This window comes from Pelophylax lessonae, assembly GCF_965119305.1.
Source record: "Pelophylax lessonae genome assembly, chromosome: 5".
Classification (NCBI taxonomy): Eukaryota; Metazoa; Chordata; class Amphibia; order Anura; family Ranidae; genus Pelophylax; species Pelophylax lessonae.
In genome coordinates this window covers 232,419,206-232,442,380 of record NC_138772.1, presented here as the reverse complement: position 1 = coordinate 232,442,380, position 23,175 = coordinate 232,419,206, and the positions used below count along the sequence as shown (strand labels likewise).

General features: G+C 46.6%; 1 protein-coding gene across 1 annotated transcript in view; it reads left to right on the top strand.

The window, feature by feature from the left end:
• TERT (telomerase reverse transcriptase) overlaps positions 1-23,175 on the top strand; it is a 413,108-nt gene that overhangs the window by 366,169 nt on the left and 23,764 nt on the right. Inside the window, exon 15 of the mRNA XM_082259713.1 lies at positions 4,635-4,772. Within this exon, the coding sequence (XP_082115839.1) occupies positions 4,635-4,772 (138 nt within the window). The remainder of the gene's footprint in view (positions 1-4,634; positions 4,773-23,175) is intronic.

Below are 23,175 nucleotides of genomic sequence, written 5' to 3'. Positions count from 1 at the left end.
GCGTTACCCAGCATTTTTCAAGTCGTCCCTGCCTATTATGCATAGTTCTAGTCAGTTGGAGTATCCCACTCATCCCTTCTCCTATCCAAGTTCCTAATAAATCATAACAACCAAAGAAACTGGACTGATCCTTGTCTGAGGTAAAACACTTGGAAAAATGCCAGATTGTTCTACTGTTGCTAATGGTAACCCATGGGAACCCGTAATCAGCAGCTCCCTTGGGGTCTTTGAGATATCGGAGATCTAAACCAACCCCCATATCTCTTTTTTATGACCTCTGCATTAGCAGAGCAGATGCGTCATCCACCTGCTCAGTGGGGATCGGCAGGCAGATCTCCGCTGAGCAGGCACATCTGCTTGACAGAGTCCTCCATGTTTTTTTTTTTGTATTTATTTATTTATTTTTACCCCCACATCATTTTTTTTTTTTTTTTTTTTTGAGACCAAGAAAGGGACTTAAGAAAGTCCCTTTCTCTGCACCACTTTACATGAATCTGTATAGAGACTCCTTATCCATTCATAAACTGATAGTCTGACATAGTAAGGAACTGAATCTTTTCTCTCTTGAGAAGAGGAGATTAAGGGGGGGATATGATCAACATGTATAAATTCATAAGGGGTCCATATAGTGAACTTGGTGTTGAATTATTCACTTTAAGGTCAACACAGAGGACAAGGGCACTCTAAGTCTAGAGGACAACAGATTTCGTCTACAAATACGGAAAGGTTTCTTCACCCTAAGAACTGTGAAAATGTGGAATAGACTCCCTCCAGAGATGGTTCTGGCTAGCTCACTGGATTGCTTTAAAAAAAGCCTGGATTCTTTCCTGGGTGTACATAATTTGAATGGGTACTTATATTTTATAGGTAAAGTTGATTCAGGGAATATCCGATTGCCTCCTGGGGGGATTAGGAAGGAATTTTTTTCCCCTGCTTTAGCAAAATGGATCATGCTTTGCTGGGGTTTTTTCGCCTTCCTCTGGATCAACTGTGGGTATAGGATTGTGTATATGTATGACTGTATGGTTGGGTTTTCTTACTATTTTTTTTTTTGTTTTTTATTGGTTGAGCCAGATGGACTTGTGTCTTTTTTTCGACCTGACTAACTGTAACTATAGTAAACACTCAGTTTACTATGATCAGCTGTCAGTGGACTTAGGAGTGATCGCTGCCTCGGTCCACAGTACTAAAGGGAGGGGCTGGTAAACACATTTTTACCAAGCCCCCTTAAGCCCCAGCTTCACCTGCACTGCCCCTCCCCTCCCCCTGCTCTCAAGCTGACAGCTCAGTGCCGGTCAGCAGCTGCAGGCAGCGGGAGGGGAAGGAGGGATGCCGCTTGAGCAGCGATGGATCAGGGAGTGCAGGGGCCAGTATGGGGGTAATCATACCAGGGGGGACATCATGCAGGGGGGACATCTCTTGATCCCCTCTAAGCCCCTGCAGCAACTGAAGCCGGCGGGAGCAGCAGAGGAGGGATGCCGACTTCTAAAGGTAGCTTCAGGGATCGGGTTTGCTGGGGGAATAGGATCTTGTGGGGGGGAGGAAGGGGGGTAAGGGGAGAAGAAAGGAGGGTGGGGGGAGTAGTTTTAGTTGACAGGGAGCAGGCGGGAGGTGAAGAGGCTGGGGACAGGGAAGTGGCAGTATGGGTGGGGAGCAGTCACATTTTAGGTTAATAACTCTGATCAGCGGATTGTTATCCGCTGATCAGGGTTATAGAATTGTTCAGCAGAGTCTGAGTTTATGGTCATTGAAGTGACCATGAGCTTATAGCAGGGGGAGAAATTGGGTCTGTACGGCATACGAACCTGGCCAACTGCAAGCAGTGCTGTAGAGCTGTACGGACCTGGTAGTAAAAGGGTTAAATAGGCTGTTTGGCGCCAATGCAGGAAGATGTGCGCTGGCGCAAGGATATGCACTCCTGACATTAGTCTGAGCTCGTTTGTGTGATGGTACACATGCACGAGCATTAGCTGTATGGAAATGAGAAGTAGCTGTAAAATAATTAGCATTAGTTGCAGAAGTATTGGCATTAGCTGCTCAAGAAATGGCATTAGCTGTATGACAATTAGTATTAGCTGAACTAGCTTCCTAAAACACTTAAACATTTGATTTTAATACTACACTTAGTCTGGCGCCCCTCTGTTCCTGTTTCCACTATACAGTTACCTACTTCCCTCTAAGGGTGCTGCCCCCAGGTGCTCTCTTGTCACCTTTTATTCTATGGACTTTTAATATAGACTGATTCATTATACCATGATGTTTTATTGATTGTGTTTGTAATACATCCTTCTAGCGCCACTATATAATTTTTGTTTTTTTCCTGCCAAAAAAGCTGCCATCTTAGCCTCTGTTTGATCTCCAACTGCCTTGATGGTGCTGCACATGTGATCTCCAGCCATTTGATGGTTTGACAGTTTGGTTAACAGCACAAGCAATTGTGACTGCTTTCCCGGCATGCTGGGAATGTAACTATCTTTGACTGTAACTGTCTTCGACTGTGATGCACACAAGAAGAGGATTGTGTATGATTAGCCTTTTTATATGGGGATTACTCTTTCAAGGAAGTAGAAAATGCAAAATGGTGACAAAAACTAGCCCTTTTCTTTTTTACTGTCCTTAGGATCCACCTGCTGCCTCTGCCTAGCTATTTCTTCCTGTCCCTCTATCTATTTCTATTTTTATATATATATATAATAATATAGTACTGTGCAAAAATTTTAGGCAAGTGTCCAGAAATGCTGTAAAGTAAAAATGCTTTCAAAATATATGCATTAATTGTTTATTTTTATCCATTTACAAAATGCAAAGTGAGCGAACAGAAGGGAAATTTAAATCAAATAAATATTTGGGGTGACTACCCTTTGGCTTCAAACTAGCATCAATTCTTACACTTGCACAAAGTCAGGGATTTTGTAGGATTGGAGTCAGGTGTATGATTAACCATTAAACCAAGCAGGTGCCAATGATCATCAATTTTTTATGTGGGTTGAAACGGTCATTACCTGAAACAGAAACCTCTGTGTAGGAGGCTTAAAACCCAGTGAGGAACAGACAAACTCTGCTACTAAGGTGAGGTTGTGGTAGACCGTTTCATGTCACAGGTCATAAACCGTGATAAGATTGAGCACAGCAGCAAGACCCAAGGTAGTTATACTGCAGCGGTAAGGTCTCTCCCAGGCCAAAGATTTCAAATCAGAGTGGGGTTTCAAGATGCTCCATTCAAGCTCTTTGAAAGAAACACAAAGAAACAAGCAACTATGATGACCATAGACCCAGTGTTCGGTCAAGGAAACTTAATGCAGCAGGTGAAAGACCCATCATACTTCCCTTCAACTTTGGAAGATGTAATATTAGCACAGAACTGGCAGAAACCAGTGGGACCCAGGTACACCCATCTACTGTCCGAAGAAGTCTGGCCAGGAGTGGTCTTAATGCGGCCAAAAAGCAATGTCTCCAACATGGAAAGAGCGCTAAACGACTCAACTATACACAAAAACATTAGCTCTGGGGTGCAGAAAAATGGCAGCAGGTGCCCTGGACTTTTGAGTTAAAATTTTAAATATTTGGCTGTAGCAGGAGGCAGTTTTTTCACAAGAGTGAAGGAGAATGGTACAATAATGAGTGTCTTCAGGCAACAGTGAAGCTTGGTGGAGGTTCTTCGCAAAGTCAGGGCTTTCTGCAAATGGAGTTGGAGATTTGGTCAGAAACAATGGTGTCCTCCTGTGCTGAGAAATACAGGCAGATAATTATCCATCATCATTTTTTATAATTTTTTTTTTTCTTAAAGTAAATTCTGCCCATGTACCCAGTTCAGTTTTGTGGAGTTCTTTACTATGGTCCCCTTATGTTTGTCATGGTAATAATTCACCAGATACATTGGTTATTTTATAATGTTTATTGTTACTTAAACCTGTTTAAATACTGATGACATTTCAGTTTTAAAGAGGTTGTAAACCTCCTAAAAAAATAAAATAAATTCCTGTAAGACGAAGGCATAATGAGCTGATAGAACGAAGCCCTTCCAGCGGCGCCCGCTCACCGCCGAGATGGCCGTCATGTTCCGCTGTCTTCCTTCCGGCTACGAGTCTCCCAGCCGCCTTCAAGCGTGGGAGCCGCCGTTCACAGCATAGGGCTCTGAAGGAACAGCACGGACGGCTGTTCCTCCAGAGCACATGCGCCAGTAATGTCACTGGCTGCACGCAAAGTAAATATCTCCTAAACTGTGCATTTTTAGGAGATATTTCCAATACCTACAGGTAAGCCTATGATAAGGGAAGATGACTTCCTCTTTAACATGGAAAATACAGTATTGTCACACCAAATGTCCTTTCCATCTTTCTGTAACTGACAATTGTGTGATGCTATTTTGAAAATGAAACTTTCCCAACAAATAGTTTGAAAGAAAAAAAAAGTAATGTCTGGTCTTTCCTGGCCTATATCTACGTCTTAGCAGTGAAACAGGATTCTACACAATGCAGAGAAGGCTGAAAAATTGCACATACCCACTGGGTTACACATGTCTATTGTGTCTTTTTAATTTTTTTGCTGCGCATTAGTTTGTTTCCATAATTTTGTTAGTTGTAACATATTCTACACTTTTTATGTATACATATTTCTTTTTTTTATATCTGCAGGAATTGCTTTTGGAACTAAGAATGCACCTGGGTCATTCTCCTTTGAATCAGCGCAGTGGCTCTGCTACCATGCATTCTTCACGAAGTTGTCTAAGCACAAGGCTTTGTATAAATGTTTGCTTGGCTCCCTTCGATATTGTAAGTAGATGGCTGTTGTGATATTGGTTGGGTCACAAAGATGTTAGTGATAACAATCTGCTAGCCTAGGTTCACACTAGTAGTGCTGAATAAAAATGCATTTTTCTGTGCTTTTCTTAGCACATTTTTGCATGTTTCTCATGCAGTTTTGGTGTGTTTTCATGATTCATGCAGTTTTTGTGGGAGGAGAAAACGAGTTTCTCTTACGTCCTCCGACAGTCGCCGCCTCTTCATATTCGTCACATATGGGGTATTAGACTTTGCTCCGAAGGAGTAGCTAGGCAACAGAATATGTTAACATTAAAGCTTTTAACATATCCCACCCTCAAGGGGTGGTCCCCTCAGTCAATACCCTCCTACTTCCTGCAACCATATCTCAGTTCTAATGTCTAGCTTGTCAGGAGTGGCTGGCTTTCTCTGTGCTGGGGTTTTCTGCCCCAGACTCTTTCTTCTTTTTTGAATTTTTGTTTGAGTTTTCTCTCTACCTTTACTTAGCTGTTCTTTTTGTCAGCGTTAGTTAGTTTTTCTGATGAAGAGGATCATGCGGGCTGGGTCTCGGGCTGATCCCCCTGGTCGCAGGTCGTGGGTCAGTGGCTTCCCAGCCTGCCATCGAGCGTTCAGCCAGGTAACGCTCCTGGCGCAGTGAACGACCCATCCCTGTTCGGTGCAGGGATGATTGGTGAGGTGGCTACCTCACTGGACGCTGTGCGGTTTCTTAACCCCCCTTCTGTGCGTCTTGTATGCGACTCTCCCTGCCTCATGTGCAGCGGCTTGTTCGCCTGTGCGGGTCCCCCACGCCATGTGAGGTAAGTGTATTTATGTGGGGACCTGTCTGTCTGGGGGGGTGTCAGTCTGGGACTGTGTATCCTGCCTCTATTCACACTGTTTGTCTCCCTATCTCTCGGCTGCATGCTGTGGGCTGCAAGGGGGGGGGGGGGAGCTGTGTGACACTGTGTGTGTCAGCCTGGTCAGTGTGAGAAGCTGTGTGCTGTGGGGCATGTTTTATGGCATGTTTGGGCATTATACAGCGATCGCTGCGGCGATCTGACATGTGTTCTTATACGTGGATGACATGTGTGCATTACTGCACTGTGGAGCGGCGGTTTCGGCGCCAAACGGCGCCATTTTGCCTACACTCGCTCCGGCCACATGTTTTACATGCATGGCGGCCATTTTCTTGTAGCCTCCCATAGGCTTTCATAGAGCGCCCTGGCAGCATCACTTCCTCTTCTCCAGGAACACCGATCGAGGCAGCAGCAGCGGCGAGGGTCTCCTCAGGTTTTATCCTTCTGTTCTTGCTATCCATTGCCTGTGTTCAGTTTGAATATTCCCTGTGGGGGTCTTATTGTGCTTGTGTGTGGTGCGGTGGGCTGCGCTCGCCGCGCTTGCTTAAGGGGGCAGTTAACCCTTTATTATCCGGCATTATAGGGGCAATGGATTCTCAGGAGGGCAAATTTCCTATCGCCTTGGTGGAAAGCCAGGGGACCGCTGTTTCCCCCCCAGGGGGGGATTTAGCCACTATTGTGGCTGGCCTTGCTGCTCAGGTGCAGATGCTGGTGGCTGCTCAATCTACTAAGAGACCCAGAGTTGCTCTTTCCTCTGATTCTGAGGGTGAAGGTGATGGGGTTGTTATGGCGGGGGCCTCCTTATCGGGGTCCCGCTCCTCCCTGGATCTAGTGGGGTCCGAGGTGAAGGCTGAAGTTGAGGGGGTTGATAATTCTCCCCCTGGCTCGCCTGAAGAGCTTGCAATCATGGATGAATTGATTGCTTCCATAAAGCAAACGCTGCGTTTGCAGGATGAAGTGTGTCCCCCCGCTGCCTTGGCGGCCTATGGGACGCAGAGAAAACGCAGGACGCCGCAGGTTTTTCCCTGCAATGATGATTTTCAGCGCGCTGTTAAGGAACAATGGCGCAATCTGCGCAAACCTTTTGCTGTGTCAAGTAGGTTCAAGCTGCGTTATCCTTTCTCGCCTTCCACTGATGAAAGGTGGTGTGTGCCTCCCCCAGTGGATCACGCAATTGCGGTTTTAAACAAAGCCACTGCGATTCCTGCAGAGGATTCCCCTGTGTTCCGTGATGCCACGGATAGGAGATTGGAGTCTCTTGCCCGTCATACTTATTCTGTTACGGGTTCTATGCTTAAGGCTCTGTTTGCTTCTCTCATGGCGGCCCAGGCGATCGCAAGTTGGACGCAGATGCTTAGGCGCGTCCTAGTGGCCGATTCGGCCTCGCCGGCGACCCTGGATATGGTGGATCAAATCCACCAGGGTGTCATGTATCTGTGTGATGCGGACCTGGACCTGGTTCCGTTGGCTGCACGTGTGCACAGCGTGGCGGTGTTGTCTCGCCGCCTGGTTTGGTTGAAATGTTGGTCGGTGGACCAGTCCTCACGTAAGACCTTAGCCAATCTACCTTATGATGGGTCTCGCCTTTTTGGGGAGTCCTTGGATGTGTTGATTAAGGGGATCACCGGGGGTAAGAGCACTCTCTTGCCCCATTTCCCCAAGGCTAAGGGGGCTTCTGGGAAGAAGCATGCTAATTTTCGGCCCCCTCAGGGGTCCTTTCGTGCCTTTCGGCCGCACTACAAGGGCAAGCCGTTCAAAGGTCAAGGCTCTCAGAAGAAGCCCTGGTCTGGAAAACAGAAGTCCGGTCAATCCGGATCCGCAGCCCATAACAGTGCGGCCTGAAGGGGCGCCCTCACCCAGTTTTGGGGTGGGGGGACGCTTGCTCGGTTTTCTTCAGCCCTGGTTGGCCCGTGTGCGGGACAGATGGGTTCAGGAGATCGTTCGATCTGGTTACAAGATCGAGTTTCTCGCTCGGCCGGAGAGCAGATTTTTTCCCTCAAATCTTCAACTGTCTCCAGAGCGTTTGCGGGACCTACACCTGGCGGTGCGGGACCTGAGGGCTCAGGGAGTGGTGGTTCCGGTGCCTCATCGGGACAGATTTCGGGGGTTTTATTCCAATCTGTTCACCGTGCTCAGAAAGGGGAGGGCAAGGTTCGTCCAATTCTGGACTTGAAGGCTCTGAACCGCTCTGTGCGGGTTCGCAAGTTCCGCATGGAATCCCTGCGGTCGGTGGTGGCTGCCCTGGTTCCGGGGGAATTCATGGCCTCCATGGATTTGAAGGATGCGTATCTTCACATCCCCATTTTCGAGGGTCACCAGAGTAACCTTCGATTTGCCATTGCGGAGGATCACTACCAGTTCGTGGCGTTGCCTTTTGGTCTCGCCTCCGCGGGTCTTCACCAAGGTGCTTGCACCGGTTCTGGCATTGTTGCGAGCCCAGGGCATTTCTGTCCTGGGGTATCTGGACGACATTCTGGTTCGGTCTGCGACCAGCCAGGGTCTGGAGGAGGACCTGTCTGTCACGATACAAACTCTGCAGGAGTTTGGTTGGACGATAAATTATCCAAAGTCGACGCTGAGTCCGTCGGTTCGTCTTCCCTACCTGGGAATGATTCTGGACTCGGTACAGGCGAAGGTCTTCCTGCCGGAAGACAAGCTCAGGACTCTCCAGGAGGAAGTCAGGTCCCTCAGGGACGTTCCGCACTCGTCTCTAAGGACGTGCATGAGATGTCTGGGATTGATGGTCTCGGCTTTCGAGGCGATTCCCTTCGCCCAGTTTCACACGCGGGGTCTCCAAGCGGAGATCCTGTCCATGTGGGACGGGCGACCTCAGTCTCTGGATCTTCTGATCTTGTTGAGTCATCGCACCAGAAGAGCCCTTCTGTGGTGGCTCCAGTCCCCGATGGTGTCCGGGGGCAAGTCGTTTTGTCCTATCTCGTGGACGGTAATCACCACGGATGCCAGCCTGTCGGGCTGGGGTGGTGTTCTGGGCGTTCTGTCCGCCCAGGGGACTTGGTCGGAGGGGGGAGTCCTCCCTCCCGATCAACATTCTAGAATTGCATGCGATAAATCTCTGTCTTCATCGCTGGACGGACCGGCTGCAGGGCTGCCCGGTTCGGGTGCAGACGGACAATGCCACGGCGGTGGCCTACATCAACCACCAAGGGGGCACCAGGAGTGCCCGAGCGGCTCGAGAAGTGGCCGACATTCTGACTTGGGCCGAGACTCATGTCCCGGCGATAACGGCGGTTCACATTCCGGGGGTGGAGAACTGGCAGGCCGACTATCTGAGTCGCCAGACCCTGGATCAGGGGGAGTGGTCTCTCCACCCGGCTGTCTTCCAGATGTTGTGCGCGAAGTGGGGTCTTCCAGATGTGGACCTGTTCGCGTCTCGTCTCAACAACAAGGTGAGAAGGTTCGTGGCAAGGACGCGCGACCCTCGGGCAGACGCGTCGGACGCGTTAGTGGCCCCGTGGCATCAGTACAGGCTGATGTACGCGTTTCCACCGATTCAGTTGCTGTCCAGGTTCCTTCGCAGGTTACACTTGGAACGCAGCACGGTGATTCTTGTGGCACCGCACTGGCCTCGCCGGTCCTGGTACACAGACCTCGTGAATCTGGCGGTCGACGCCCCGTGGCGTCTACCTCTTCGAGACGATCTCCTGTCTCAAGGACCGATATACCATCCTGCTTTACAGTCGCTGGTTTTGACGGCCTGGCTGTTGAGACCGAGGTCCTGAGGGAGAAGGGTCTCTCCCCAGAGGTCGTTCATACCTTGATCAACGCGAGGAAGTCTTCCTCGGGGAAGGTTTATTACCGTACTTGGAAGGCCTATTTTGCTTGGTGTGAGTCCAGGGGATTTTCTCCTCGCACTTACTCGGTTTCCCGAGTGCTGTCCTTCCTTCAAACGGGTGTCGATCAGCGTTTGGTGCTGGCTACGATAAAGGGTCAGGTGTCTGCGCTGGCCGTTCTGTTTCAACGTCCCGTGGCTTCCAACTCCTTGGTTGGCACTTTTGTTCAGGGTGTGCGGCATCTGGTTCCTCCTAGGAGGGATCCTCTGTCCCCTTGGGACTTGAATCTCGTTCTGTCTGTGTTGCAACGTGCTCCTTTTGAACAGATCAGGGAGATCTCGTTGTCTATGTTGTCCAAAAAGGTCGCCTTTTTGGTGGCGATCACTTCGGCTCGCAGAGTGTCGGAGCTGGCAGCTTTGTCCTGCAAGTCTCCGTATCTGGTTGTTCATTTGGATAAGGTGGTCTTGCGACCTAATCCTTTTTTTCTTCCGAAAAGAGTTTCGGAATTCCATCTTAATGAGGATATTGTCTTGCCTTCGCTATGCGCGAAGCCTAAACATCCAAAGGAGGTGAGATTACACTCTCTGGATGTTGTTCGGGCGATAAGGGTTTACCTTAAATCGACTGAGTCTTTTCGAAAGACGGATTCCTTGTTTGTTCTTCCAGAGGGTCCTCGGAAGGGCATGGCGGCGTCGGCCTCTACCATCGCCAAATGGATCAGGCAGACCATTGAGCAGGCCTATGCCTTGCAGGGGAAGGTTCCCCCTGCGCCTGTGAAGGCGCACTCTACTAGATCTCTGAGTACGTCTTGGGCCTGTCGTCATGGGGCTTCTGTAGCCCAGGTGTGTAAGGCGGCGACTTGGTCGACCGTACACACTTTTACAAAATTCTACAAAGTAGATGTTCAGGCATCGGCGGATGCTTCCTTTGGCCGCAAGGTTCTTAGTGCGGCAATTCCCTAGGGTCCCTTGTTGGGGACCACTGGCTGTTGGGATAATTTTTTTCATCCCATGGTTATTTGTCTTTTCCTGGTTGCTCCTGTTGAGCACTTGTTTTTTCCTGTTGTCCAGCTGGTTTCCTTCCTTTGGTAAGGTTCCTTTCTTTGATGCGGAGACTGCGTTGCCTTTTCGACGCGGATGCGTTTCCCACCCCTCATGTTTGCACTGCTTTGGGACGTCCCCATATGTGACGAATATGAAGAGGCGGCGACTGTCAGAGGACGTAAGAGAAAACGGAATTTTTGTAAAATCTTACCTGTAAAATTCCTTTCTCTGAGTCCTCCGACAGTCGCCGCCCCCGCCCCTCTTTTGGGGTTTGGTTGTATACTCTACTGCTATTCCACTAAAACTGAGATATGGTTGCAGGAAGTAGGAGGGTATTGACTGAGGGGACCACCCCTTGAGGGTGGGATATGTTAAAAGCTTTAATGTTAACATATTCTGTTGCCTAGCTACTCCTTCGGAGCAAAGTCTAATACCCCATATGTGACGAATATGAAGAGGCGGCGACTGTCGGAGGACTCAGAGAAAGGAATTTTACAGGTAAGATTTTACAAAAATTCCGTTTTTCTCTTTGGTTCATTGACGGACACAGCTCCTGATATTCTTAACCATTGGGTTATACTGCCCCATACAGTAGGTCACTAGGCAGAAAAAAAGTCTATCTACGCCTATGGGCAGTCCCAGGGGTATACTCCCTCTCTCCCTCTCTCTTTTATAGATACTCAGTTTTTTTTTCTGCCTAGTCACGAGTAAGAACCTAGTTCCTTGCTGGGATCTCTGGTCCTGACAAATTTTTTCCTCCTGTTTTTTTCTGAGAGATCTACAATCAACTGCCGGACTGGGCGACGGGCTGGATAGTCTAGATTCAGTGGTCACCCCAGTCTGGCCAGCAAGCACACGCAGACCTCAGCTCCGCGCTAGGTCGGCCGCAAAATAGCCCCACCAGACGGGGGCTGGTCTGCGAGTTAAATGCCTCACGAGGTCGCATACGACCGAGTCTTAGCCTGAGTCACAAAGTTCCTCCTGGCTGACAGCCCCCTCATTTCGATGACAAGGGGTTCTGCCAGGTGGAAGTGGCCACCTGGTTGCTGCTCTGGTGAGTAGCTGTCCCCCCTCTCCCCCTGGAGGGTTTTGGGGTGGATGCGGGCTCCCTCATTGGACGATTGGCTGTGCGGGGGGGGGGGTTGTACCTGGTGAGTGCTCCTGCCAGGGCTCCCCCGTCCTGCCTTTGCCTATCCTGAGGCCTAGGGATCTCTCCTGGGAGCCTCGCGGTGCTTCGTGGGGCCACCTTTCCTTGCAGCCTTTGTGGTGCAATGCACAGCCGCAATGTTTTTGATTTACTATAGAAAAAGTAGCAGCCATGACAGTGGAAGCCCCTCCTCATCCCCTGGTGCTGACTCCTGAATCCTTTCCTTTCTGGATTGCCGGAGTGCAGATTCTCCTGGTGGCTGTGGTGCCTGGTTTCCGCGGGGTGGTGAGTCTGGTGGGGTCCTCTCCCTCTCTGCTGAGGATTGATTGGGGCTCTGTGACTGGCAACCGGGTGTGCTGCCAGAGCGGTGGGAGTGGCCCTTAGTAGTGTTTTACACTTTTTTGTGGGGTCCCCCTGGTGACTCATGGAGTCTTTTAAAACACATCTCCACACCTGATCCCCTCTCTGAGGCCGCGGGGCCCTCTGGGTCCCATCCATCCATCAATGCACTGACAGCGGTCCTGGAGTCCTTTGTGTCCCGGGTGGAGTTGGCTTTTGGGCGACGGGCTGGCAAAAAACGCCCCCTGACTTCCCCTGCCTCATCTGTCCCCTTCAGATTCTGAACCTGATTTGGCCGCCGCGGACGTTGGTCACCCTGCATGGGTCTACAACCATGCGCCCTGAATCCTCAGACAGTGAGGAGTATTCCTCCACTTCTGCAACCGTGCACAAAAAGGCACTGGGGGGCGCACTAATTGTATCTGTGCGTGATACCTTAAAGATGGAGGACACCGCTGCAACGGACATTCAGGTCCCCTTTGGCACTCAGAAGCCATCCAGAGCTGCAAAGGTGTAACCTTTCCCCTTCTATTTTGACAAAATTGTCACTACAGAATTGGGGCAACCAAAGCGTCCCCTTGGGGTCTGCTTTGCTAGGCGAAACCCCTATAAGGAGTCCCTTCTTAAGAAGTGGACTGTTCCACCGGTGGTGGACCCACCCTCCGGTTTCCAAATTTAACAAAGAAACCATGATTCCAGTTGAAGAGTCCCTGGCCTTTAAGGACCCAGCTGACAGGAAGACAGAGGCTGTGGTCCGCAAAATGTACACCTTGGCTGGTTCGGCACTGAGGCCAATATTTACCATTGCCCTGGTGTCGCAGACTCTGACCGAGTGTGCTAAACTTTTACGCCGTGACCTGGAGGGAAAACAGCCCTGCCTTTTGCTGAGCTGGTGGACCAGCTGGTCCAGGGGCTGCAGTTTTATCTTTAATGCCCCTTTGGATGTGGCTACCCTAGTGGCTCGGCTCTCTGTTTCAGCAGTGGTCCTTCAGTGTGTCTTTTGGCTCTAATGCTGGGCTGCGGATCAGACTTCTAAAAAGGCCTTGACTAATCTTCCCGTTTTTAAGGAGATATCCTGTTTGGTGCTACCCTGGATGACATCATTAAAGGTCTCCAGGGGAAGAATACCCTTCTTATGCAGGCTACTAAGGGCAAGCTCCCTCGTCGTAGACATGGGCCCTCCTTCCTTATCGTCTCTTATTTGTCCCTCAGGGTCGATTTACAAGGGTTTGAAGCCCTTCAGGGCCTCCTCTGAAGGATTCAAGCGAACTTGGTCTGGCAAGTCAAGAGCGAGCTTTTCCAGACCCGAGGACAAGGCCCCTTTGTAGGTATGCCCTCGCCTGTATCTGGGGTGGGGGGCGTCTTCATTGGTTCCCGGACCCGTGGACTTACCCGGTACAAAACAAGTGGGTCCACAAAGTCATACAGTTCGGCTACAAGATTGAGTTTCATTCTTACCCTCCAGAAAGGTTCTTTCCTTTCAACATGCGACTGTCCCCGGTCCACTTATAGGCTCTCTTTGAGGCGGTGCAAGACCTTTTACTTCAAGGGGTGATTGTCCTGGTTCCGACTTCGGAATGTTTTCGGGGGTTTTACTCAAACCTGTTTACAGTCCCCAGAAACGAGGGCAAGGCTTGTCCAATCCCGGACCTCAAGGTGCTGAACTGCTTGTGCAGGTGCAGAAGTTCAGAATGGAGTCTGTTCTCATGGTGGTGACTTCCCTGCATCAGGGGGATTTTCTTGCCTCCATCGACATCAGGGACACTTACCTTCACATTCCAATATGTGTTGGTCACCAGTGCTTCCTCCGCTTTGCCGTGGGAGAGGAGCATTATCAGTTTGTGGCGTTCCCTTTGGTCTCGCCTACGCTCCTCGGGTCTTCACAAAAGTTTTAGCCCTGGTGCTAGCATTGTTATGTCAGCAGGGGATCTCGGTCCTGGGCTACTTGAACGACCTTCCTCTGCAGGCAGAGTTTCCTACTTTGCTGGTGGAAAACCTGGAGATCTCCATACGGACCCTAAGGAAGTTCGGCTGGATTCTGAATCTTCATAAGTCTGCCTTGGTTCCTTCCACGAAACTAGACTATCTTGGTCTGACTCTGGACTCGGCCTTAGCCAGAGTACTCCTTCCTCTGGACAAACTTCAGAAACTGCAGGCTGCAACTCGCATCCTGCTTTCCAGCAGATGGTCATTCCTCCGGACTTGCATGCGAGTGCTGGGCCTGATGATGTCATCCTTCGAGGCAGTCCTGTTTGCACGGTTCCATACGAGGTCCCTTCAAGGGAGAATTCTGATCAAATGGGACATGACTGCAGTCTCTGGACAACCAAATCCAGCTGAGCGGAGGTTCAAAAGGGTCCCTGATCTGGTGCCTTCATTCTCTGGCGCTCCGGCAGGGCAAATCCTTCCTCCGCTTGTATTGGACGGTAGTCACCACAGATGCCAGCCTGTCGGGGTGGGGAGGCGTTTGACGGAAATTCAGCTCAGCGGGTCTGAACCCTTGAAGAGTCCAGACTACCGATCAATATCCTGGAGCTCCGAGCGATCAGACTATGCCTAAAATGTTGGATGGATCATCTCCAAGCATGTCCAGTGCACATTCAATCAGACAATGCCACAGCATTCTCAGGTGGGCAGAACGTTCATTCCAGCCCTTTCTGCCATACACATTCCCGGAGTGGAAAACTGGCAGGTGGATTACCTCAGTTGGCAGGCGTTGAACCAGGGAGAATGGTCTCATCACCTGGAGGTGTTTCATCAGTTGTGTCTCCAATGCGTCACCCCAGAGGTGGATCTGTTGGCGTCTCGGCTCAATATGTGCAAATTCTCTGGCGGACGCCACAGATGCGCTGGTAGCCCCGTGGGGTCAATATCCTCTGATTTACGCCTTCCCTCCACTCAAGCCTCTGCCAAGACTTCTACGCAGGATCGAGGCATAAGGGATTCCGGTCATCTTAGTCGCCTCTTTTTTTTTTTTTTTGAAGCGAATATGGCGCCTTCAGATAGCAGTACTCTGATCGCCAAAAGGATGGGGTATTTTATAAGTAAGGAATGTGCCACATCCCAAATACAATAGAAGATTTGTTTGGATTGGATCAGGCAAGGACTTTAGAGGCACAATTGATAAAAAAACACAATTTATTTAAGAAATTATTAAAATCAGCAATAAAGGTGCATATACCTCATATAAGAGGACAACAATTAACAGTACATACAATAATATACATAGAATATATACGTAGATTGAAAGAGTAATATCCTACTAAATCACAAATAGGGCATTGTGATCGGTGACCGGAAGGATAACTGTCGTCCGTCAGGGTCCCATGATTTTGCATTCAAGCAGTAGATGGTGGATAATTACAGTGCTCAACATGTTTCGCTTTTATATAAAGCTTCATCGGGAGCTTAAATCATATTTCTGATATTTTTTGTGGTACCGTGGGACAGGTTAGTGAACCCACAACGTAGGATTAACGAGAAAGGTGTTCAAATTGCAGATGGACTCCAGGTATGTGAGGGTTGTCTATAGATATTTTCTTAGAAAACAGACTATTTTTAGGATCTGCTGGTTTGTAAATCCAGCCAAATCTGAAAGCTAGTTCCCCATCCGAGCAAGGTGTTCATGTGAGCCAGGAGTTCTAAAAATGCACTAAGCGTTCCTGCTATGAGCTTGAATAGTGCTTACTAATAGGGCTGCTCTTACCTTTATGCCCCCATTCAATACATGCGGATTAAAGACTAGCTTTCAGATTTGGCTGGATTTACAAACCAGCAGGTCCTAAAAATAGTCTGTTTTCTAAGAAAATATCTATAGACAACCCTCACATACCTGGAGTCCATCTGCAATTTGAACACCTTTCTCATTAATCCCACGTTGTGGGTTCACTAACCTGTCCCACTGTACCACAACAAATATCAGAAATATGATTTAAGCTCCCGATGAAGCTTTATATAAAAGCGAAACATGTTGAGCACTGTAATTATCCACCATCTACTGCTTGAATGCAAAATCATGGGACCCTGACGCACGACAGTTATCCTTCCTGTCACCGATCACAAGGCCCTATTTGTGATTTAGTAGGATATTACTCTTTCAATCTACGTATATATTCTATGTAATATTATTGTATGTACTGTTAATTGTTGTCCTCTTATATGAGGTATATGCACCTTTATTGCTGATTTTAATAATTTCTTAAATAAATTGTGTTTTTTATCAATTGTGCCTCTAAAGTCCTTGCCTGATCCAATCCAAACATCTTAGTCGCCTCGCCAGGCTTGGTACGCCCATCTGGTGCGGCTGGTCACCGACGTTCCTTAGAAGATTTCTCTCAGGGAGGATCTGCTGTCCCAAGGGCAAATCGTCCACCCTGCTTTAGTTGTTGGCTTTGACGGCTTGGCTGTTGAAAGCGGGTACTGAAGAATAGGGGTTGGTCTGAATCGTGATTCTAACGCTGTTAAAAGCTAGGAAATCTACTTCTAGGAAGATTTACAATCCTACGTGGAAGACGTATATCGCGTTGAGAGAGTCCCTCGGGGTTCATCCTCGCGCCTTCTCAGTGGCTCGGATCTTGACCTTCCTTCACGGGAGGTTGAACAGAAATTGACCTTAAGTACCACCAAAGGCCAGGTGTCGGCTTTGGCGGTCTTCTTTCAATGACCCTTGGCCACACTCTCCCTGGTGTGTACCTTTCTTCTGTGTGTTCACCATTTGGTTCCTCCAGTGCAGTCTCCGTTGCCGCCTTGTGACCTCAATTTGGTGCTTTCGGTCCTCTGGAAGTTTACCGTTGAGATCCTTTGGGAGATTCTCTTGTTTACGCTGTCTCAGAAGGTGGGAATGAAGACATTGTGTTGACTGGTGGCATTATCCTGTCGTTCACCTTGCTTGTTGGTTCACAGAGATAAGGTGGTTCTTCGCCCCTGTCCGTCATTCCTTCCAAAGGTTGTCTCTGATTTCCATTTGAATTAAGACATTGTGTTGCCTTCCCTGTGTCTCAGGCCAAAGCATTCTAAGGAAATTGCCTTGCATGCCTTGGATGTGGTTTGGGCAATTAGGGTGTACCTGGCAGCTATGGAGTCTTTTAGGAAGTCAGACACACTATTTGTGCTTATGGATGGGTCTCGGACAGGGTTGTCTGCTTCCTCTGCGACCAGATGAATCAGACAGGCGGTGATTCAGGCCTATTCCATCAGGGGTAAGGTTCGTCCTTTTCCCTATCAAGGAGCACTCTACTTGGGTGCTCAGTGCCTCCCAGGCCTTCTGTCATCAGGCGCCAGTGACGCAGGTTTGCAAGGCAGGCACCTGGTCGTGGGTGCACACTTTTTACAAAGTTTCTATAAATTGGATGTGTTGGCGGATGCCTCTTTTGACCGCAAGTTTTTGCAGGCTGCTGTTTAGAGAACTTAGTCCTCTTTGAGCGTGTATTGTTTTTTTCAGGTGGGCTCAAGTTGTTTTGGTTGAGCCCCTGTTGCCTGGTTGGCTACTGTTTTTAGCCTTGCTGTTCTCACCCCTCATTTTTAACACTGCTTTGGGACGTCCCACACCCAACAAGGACAAAGAGGAACATATAAGGATGGCTTCAATCACTAGTGCCAAAGCATGGCTGAATTAGCTTAAATCAGATGGCTCATTTCTGGATCCAAGGTGGTTGTTCTTGACAGTTTTGACCAATCCCACCTCAAAATCCACCTACGATATTTTCTCCCCTGATGTCTGATGTTGGCTACCTAAAAGGACCATAAGAGCCTGCCTTAAAGGGACAACCACTGGACCATTAACTTCCATATATGAGACCCTATTACCTATTGGTATAAACAAAGAGTGTCTTGGAGGTGAGCGGCCATTTCACTCATTTAAGGATATATGCTCACCACCACATCAAAAGCAGTTTCCCGCACCTTGTGAATGTTCACAGTTTTCCGCACATTCGGCAATTCTTTGCACATCAGCACTTTTTATGGAATTTCTGTTTTTTCATGAACTTATGAATTGCTTATGAACATTTGTCCATATAAAAGTTATTTATTTTTTATATGCTTTTACCCTCACTCTTTGAGCATTTGGGTTTGTTTTTTTGCAATTTTTTTGCTATTAATGTATTTTCTGATATTTTCATTTAGTCACAGTTTATTTATTACACAGATATCTATCGGTTTCTATTACTGTGTATATACCATCACTTCACTTCTGATCATACCATTTTGGAGTTTTGATCAGTCTATCATCACTTGGCACTTTAATTCACTGTCACTTCTTTCTTTACAGTGACATTTGTTCGTTATCATTGGATTGTTTCTTTGCTGCTATTTATTGAGGTTTATTTCCACACATGTTTATGCATTTCTATGCACTTTTGGCACATGTGCACTTTACCACATCACTAATATTTATTTGATATCACTTATTAATACTTTGTTATTGATGTGTATATTTTATTAAGTTTTAATTGGGATTAATTGAGCGCCGATTTTATTGATTTTTTAATTTACTTTGATGTATGTGGTGACACTATACAAAATTGGCTGCTAATTATTTTTGTTCCCTATCTATACTCTGTATCTACCACTCGATTTATCTATTACATCTGGTATATGGTCAAGCGCATAGGTTTTTTTCCCACTTTCATAAGAATATCAGGAGCTGTGTTCGTCAGGTAACGAAAGAGAAAATTGGATTTTTTACTTACCGTAAAATCCATTTCTCTGATGTTCATTGACGGACACAGCACCATCCCTCTGTGAAGTTGTATTTTCTCTGACACTGCTTGTAACAAACTGTGCCTATAGCAGAGAGAGGGAGTATACCCCCTGGGACTGCCAATAGGCGTAGCCAGACTTTGATTTCTGCCTGGTGTCCTACTCCTGTAGGGGGCAGTATAACCCAATGGTTAAGAATATGAGAAACTGTATCTGTCATTTTCACCCCCTTCCTACCCAGACCAATTTTTAGCTTTCAGTCATGCTACATTGTACCAAATTGAATTTGTATCTTTTTTTTTTTTCACACAAATAAAGCTTTCTTTTGGTGGTATTTATTCACCATTGTGTTTTTTTATTTTTTTTAGCGATATAAGCGAACATTTTGAAGAAAAAATATTTTCTAATTCCAGTTTTTAAAAAAAAAAATCCAATAAAATCTAATTTTGTCATTCATTTTGGCTAGAATGTATTCTGCCACATGTCTTTAGTAAAAAAAATCCTGATATGTGTATAATGATTGGTTTGTGTGAACGTTCTAGTGTCTACAAGCTATGCTATGGATCACTGAAAATTGATCGATCCTGATGTACTGACTGCCTATCTCATTTCCTGAGGCTCTAAAATGTCAGGACAATACAAATACCCCCCAAATGACCCCTTTTTGTAAAGATTACAGTCCAAGGTATTTAGTAAGAGGGATAGTGAGTTTTTTGAAGTTGCTATTTTTTGCCCATAATTGTTTGGAAAATTAAGATTTTTCTTTTTTCCACAAAATTGTCATATAAGCTAGTTCTTTCTCATACATGTCATAGGCATTTTTGCACTTACACCCCAAAATAAATTCTGCTGCTCTTCCTGAGTATAGCGATACCACATGTGAGACTTTTCCACAGGCTGGCCACATACAGAGGCCCAACATCCAAGTAGCACCATCAGGTATTTTAAAGGCATCAATTACACTTTTCGTTTCGGGACTACCTAGCTCATGTTTGAAGGCCCTGGAGCACCAGGAAAATGGAATTACCTACAAAATGACCCCATTTTAGAAAGCAAACACCCCAATCTATTGGAGCAGCATGATCAATCATAAAAAAAAAAAAAAAAAAATCAGGATCTCGATTCACCCCCCCTTAACGATCTTAAAAAGGCATGTCCTCGATTCTTACAGAGCTATTCTCTACTCACAGCTGTCAAAAAAAAAAAAGCCTCCGAAAATGTTTATCAACATTGTTAGGGCTTCTAGATAACTATAAACACAATGTTTTACAATGTATCATTTTGTTCTTTTAGATCAAAGGAATGAACTGTCTGTAAAGAAGGGCAATTTAAAGTGGTCTTAAATCCACTTTAATTACTTTTACCTATAAGTAAGCCTCAATATAGGTGCTGTAAATATCTCCTAAACTTGCACCATTTAAGAAATATTTACAGTGCATGCAGCCGATGACGTCATCGGCGCATGCGCTCTGAAGAAACGGCCGCCCATGCCGTTTCTTCAGAGCCCTGTGCCGTGACTGGCGGCTCCCGCGTGCATGCGCGGGAGTGACGTCACGCAGCTTCAGGCAGTAATACAGCTGGAAGTCCGCAGACCCGGAAGATGATGGGTGAAGATGGATGCGCCCGACAGCAGGGACAACGCAGGCTTCGTTGCAGGTAAGTGTCACATAATGTGCTAGTATGCAATTACTTTGCAGGGAAAAACGTTTTTCAAGAGTTTACTTCCTCTTTAACCTCTAAAAAACTAAGCCTTTTTCTGACATTTGTTGCTTACAAGTTAAAATCATTTATTTTTTGCTAGAAAAATACTTGGAACCCCCAAACATTTTATATATATATATATATATGTGTGTGTGTGTATGTATGTATAATTTTTATTTTTTTTATAGCAGAGACCCTAGAGAATAAAATGTTACAAAAGAGAACAGGCTTGAAAACCCCCTCATGGACTGAATTGACAAATACCTTGCGTAAAATTGTACTCATTTTATTAACAAATAATTTAAAAAATGCACAATACAAATTTGTGTCCCTGGTACGGAGACACTAAACATGTATGCAAAATACATAAACCTGTTATACATATTAGAATGTAGTGATGGGATATGGATGACGCCTAACATGTTTTGGAATTAATGGAGTGACGTCCATCTTCAGAGGCTGCATCCCAATTCACACATATATCTAAGTGAGACAGTGTAATATAAGTACAATATGTCAAAATGTAATCAATGCATGCTATATAATGCCATATACATCTATACATTGCAGTACTCACGTATCCGTAAAGGATTGGTATATAAAGATGCTATCCAATACCGACTCAAAACAGAGCTGACGAATGGGTACTGCTTGTGGGTAGGAATAACTGGAGAGGATGTTGCAGAGATCGCATGATGCGATGCACAGGCCAACTGGACTGTGTGAGTCGCAAGGACCCAGGGCTGGTAATGTACCTGTGCCCTTATAATGCTACAATGTCAAAAATAATTTTGTAAAAGTATATTAAATGTATTACTGCTGTTGTATCTCTTTGTTAGGGGAGAACATTATCATTTTCATAAAGTAACAAATGTATATATGCCTGGAGCCTAGCGGAGACTGTCATAGTATGGACAGCTCACACGGCACCAGTCAAATTACTATTGGAGTTTCCTAGTCAGTGTAATGACCCCGGCAACCCAAAGGAAAAACCATTATGATCAGGGTATGGTCTTGGACCCTGGTCAGAAGGTTTAAGTGAAATAATAAATGCCACATACCGCTATCCGTACATAGGGAGCCCAAGCAGCAAAGTTGTTCAATGCCCAAACAGCTAACCTAGTGTTTGCCGAGTGTGGTATATATACTTATCAGGATGAAGATAGTTAATGAGATATCCTGCAGCTGATGCTTATTTTGAAGTAAATGTGTGGGAATTAGCGTTATGGAGACATCCTCCGGTGAGATGGCACGCGGTGCCGCCCAGACGTGGGGGCGTGGCAGCGTCCCACGTCATGACACCGCCAGCACGTGATTGCTTCATGCACATGCGTGTTGGGAGCCTCGGCTCCCGAGATAGAAATATGCAGTGGAGGGTCTTTGTGGGCCTTTAGAGACTCTCTAATGCAGGTCACATATAATTAATATGTGACAGCTGCACTGGTGGGTGCTGCTTGATAGGCGTGGTGTGGGCGTTGGCCACATCTGTGGGGTCCCCGGTGCACAAAGGCCCTTCGCTGTTTCCTACGGCGGCAGAGCCTTTGGATATTTTGTGTCTTGGAGTCACTTCAGGGCGGCCGCTCCTGATGTCAGCACTGACAAAACGCGTAGGGCGGGACAGTGCGTCACTCCGTCACTTCCACTGATTGTGGTTCACTTCTGTGGAACGCATCCGTACCCGGACATCCGGCTTGGGCGCCGATCGACATTGCTTGTATTACGGCATTTACATGTGAGTGGATACTTAATGTTTTAATAAACAGAGTTTAAACGTTATCACACTATGGCATACCATTCTCTTTTCATGGATTAAGCCCCTACGGGATCCCCAGCAGACAGGTCCTTTGTGAGTGGGACACATACGTCCTTACAGGAACAAGAGGGATAAGCCACACAGGGATACATAGGAAAGCCCAGAGGGATTCCTGCCATCTACTTGCTGTGCAAAGCTTGTTACCCCTTCATGAGGAACACATTGGGATGAGTGCAAACACAACAGGGGGTCCAGAGCACTTCACCGGGCACAGCAAGTATCCTTAAACCGCACCAGCACTTTTGTCCATTAACACAGAATTGGCACAAACACAAACTTACTGTTATTGTGTTCACTTGGAGAACTTTTTTTCTTCGGCACGCAGCACTTCAATTGTGGACTATTAATTTATAGATATCACGCTTTAGCACTCTAACTGTGGACTATTAATTTATATCTATATATATGTAGTATTCCCACAATTATTTATTGGTTTCAGTACTGTCAACTGAATATATGTTTCCTTGGAGCACTCAGCACTTTGTCACACCTTATATAGATTGCCTACAATATTGTGTATACTCACTGGCTAATACTTTTTTTCTAGAATATTAGTGTTTTTTTGGATACAGTATATTTTATTTATTTATTTTATGGACTGATTCACGCAATACTTCACATCTATTTATGCACTAATGCACTTTATCACCAATATGTATATATATATATATATATGTGAATATACATTGATTTATGACTTGATTAATTGCTATACCAATTCCATTATTCATTTCTTTTTTGGTTTACACTGAAGACACAGTTTACCAGTATCATTATTGCCAGTAATCAGGAACTAGTATAAATTGGAATATTTATTCAGCAATTTACACCTTGCATACATTTACAACACGCAGAATAGCGCCAAGGCCCGCACATCTATTTCTATTCCTTGATTTCTCACTATCAGTGGGAAATATTCGGGGTAGGCAGCAACCCCTTCCAAACATTTTCCATTGCGCGGGATCCTTAATTTTTACATAAGCATATTTGAGAATTCCCCTTGGGGTGGGACTTTGGAGGTCACT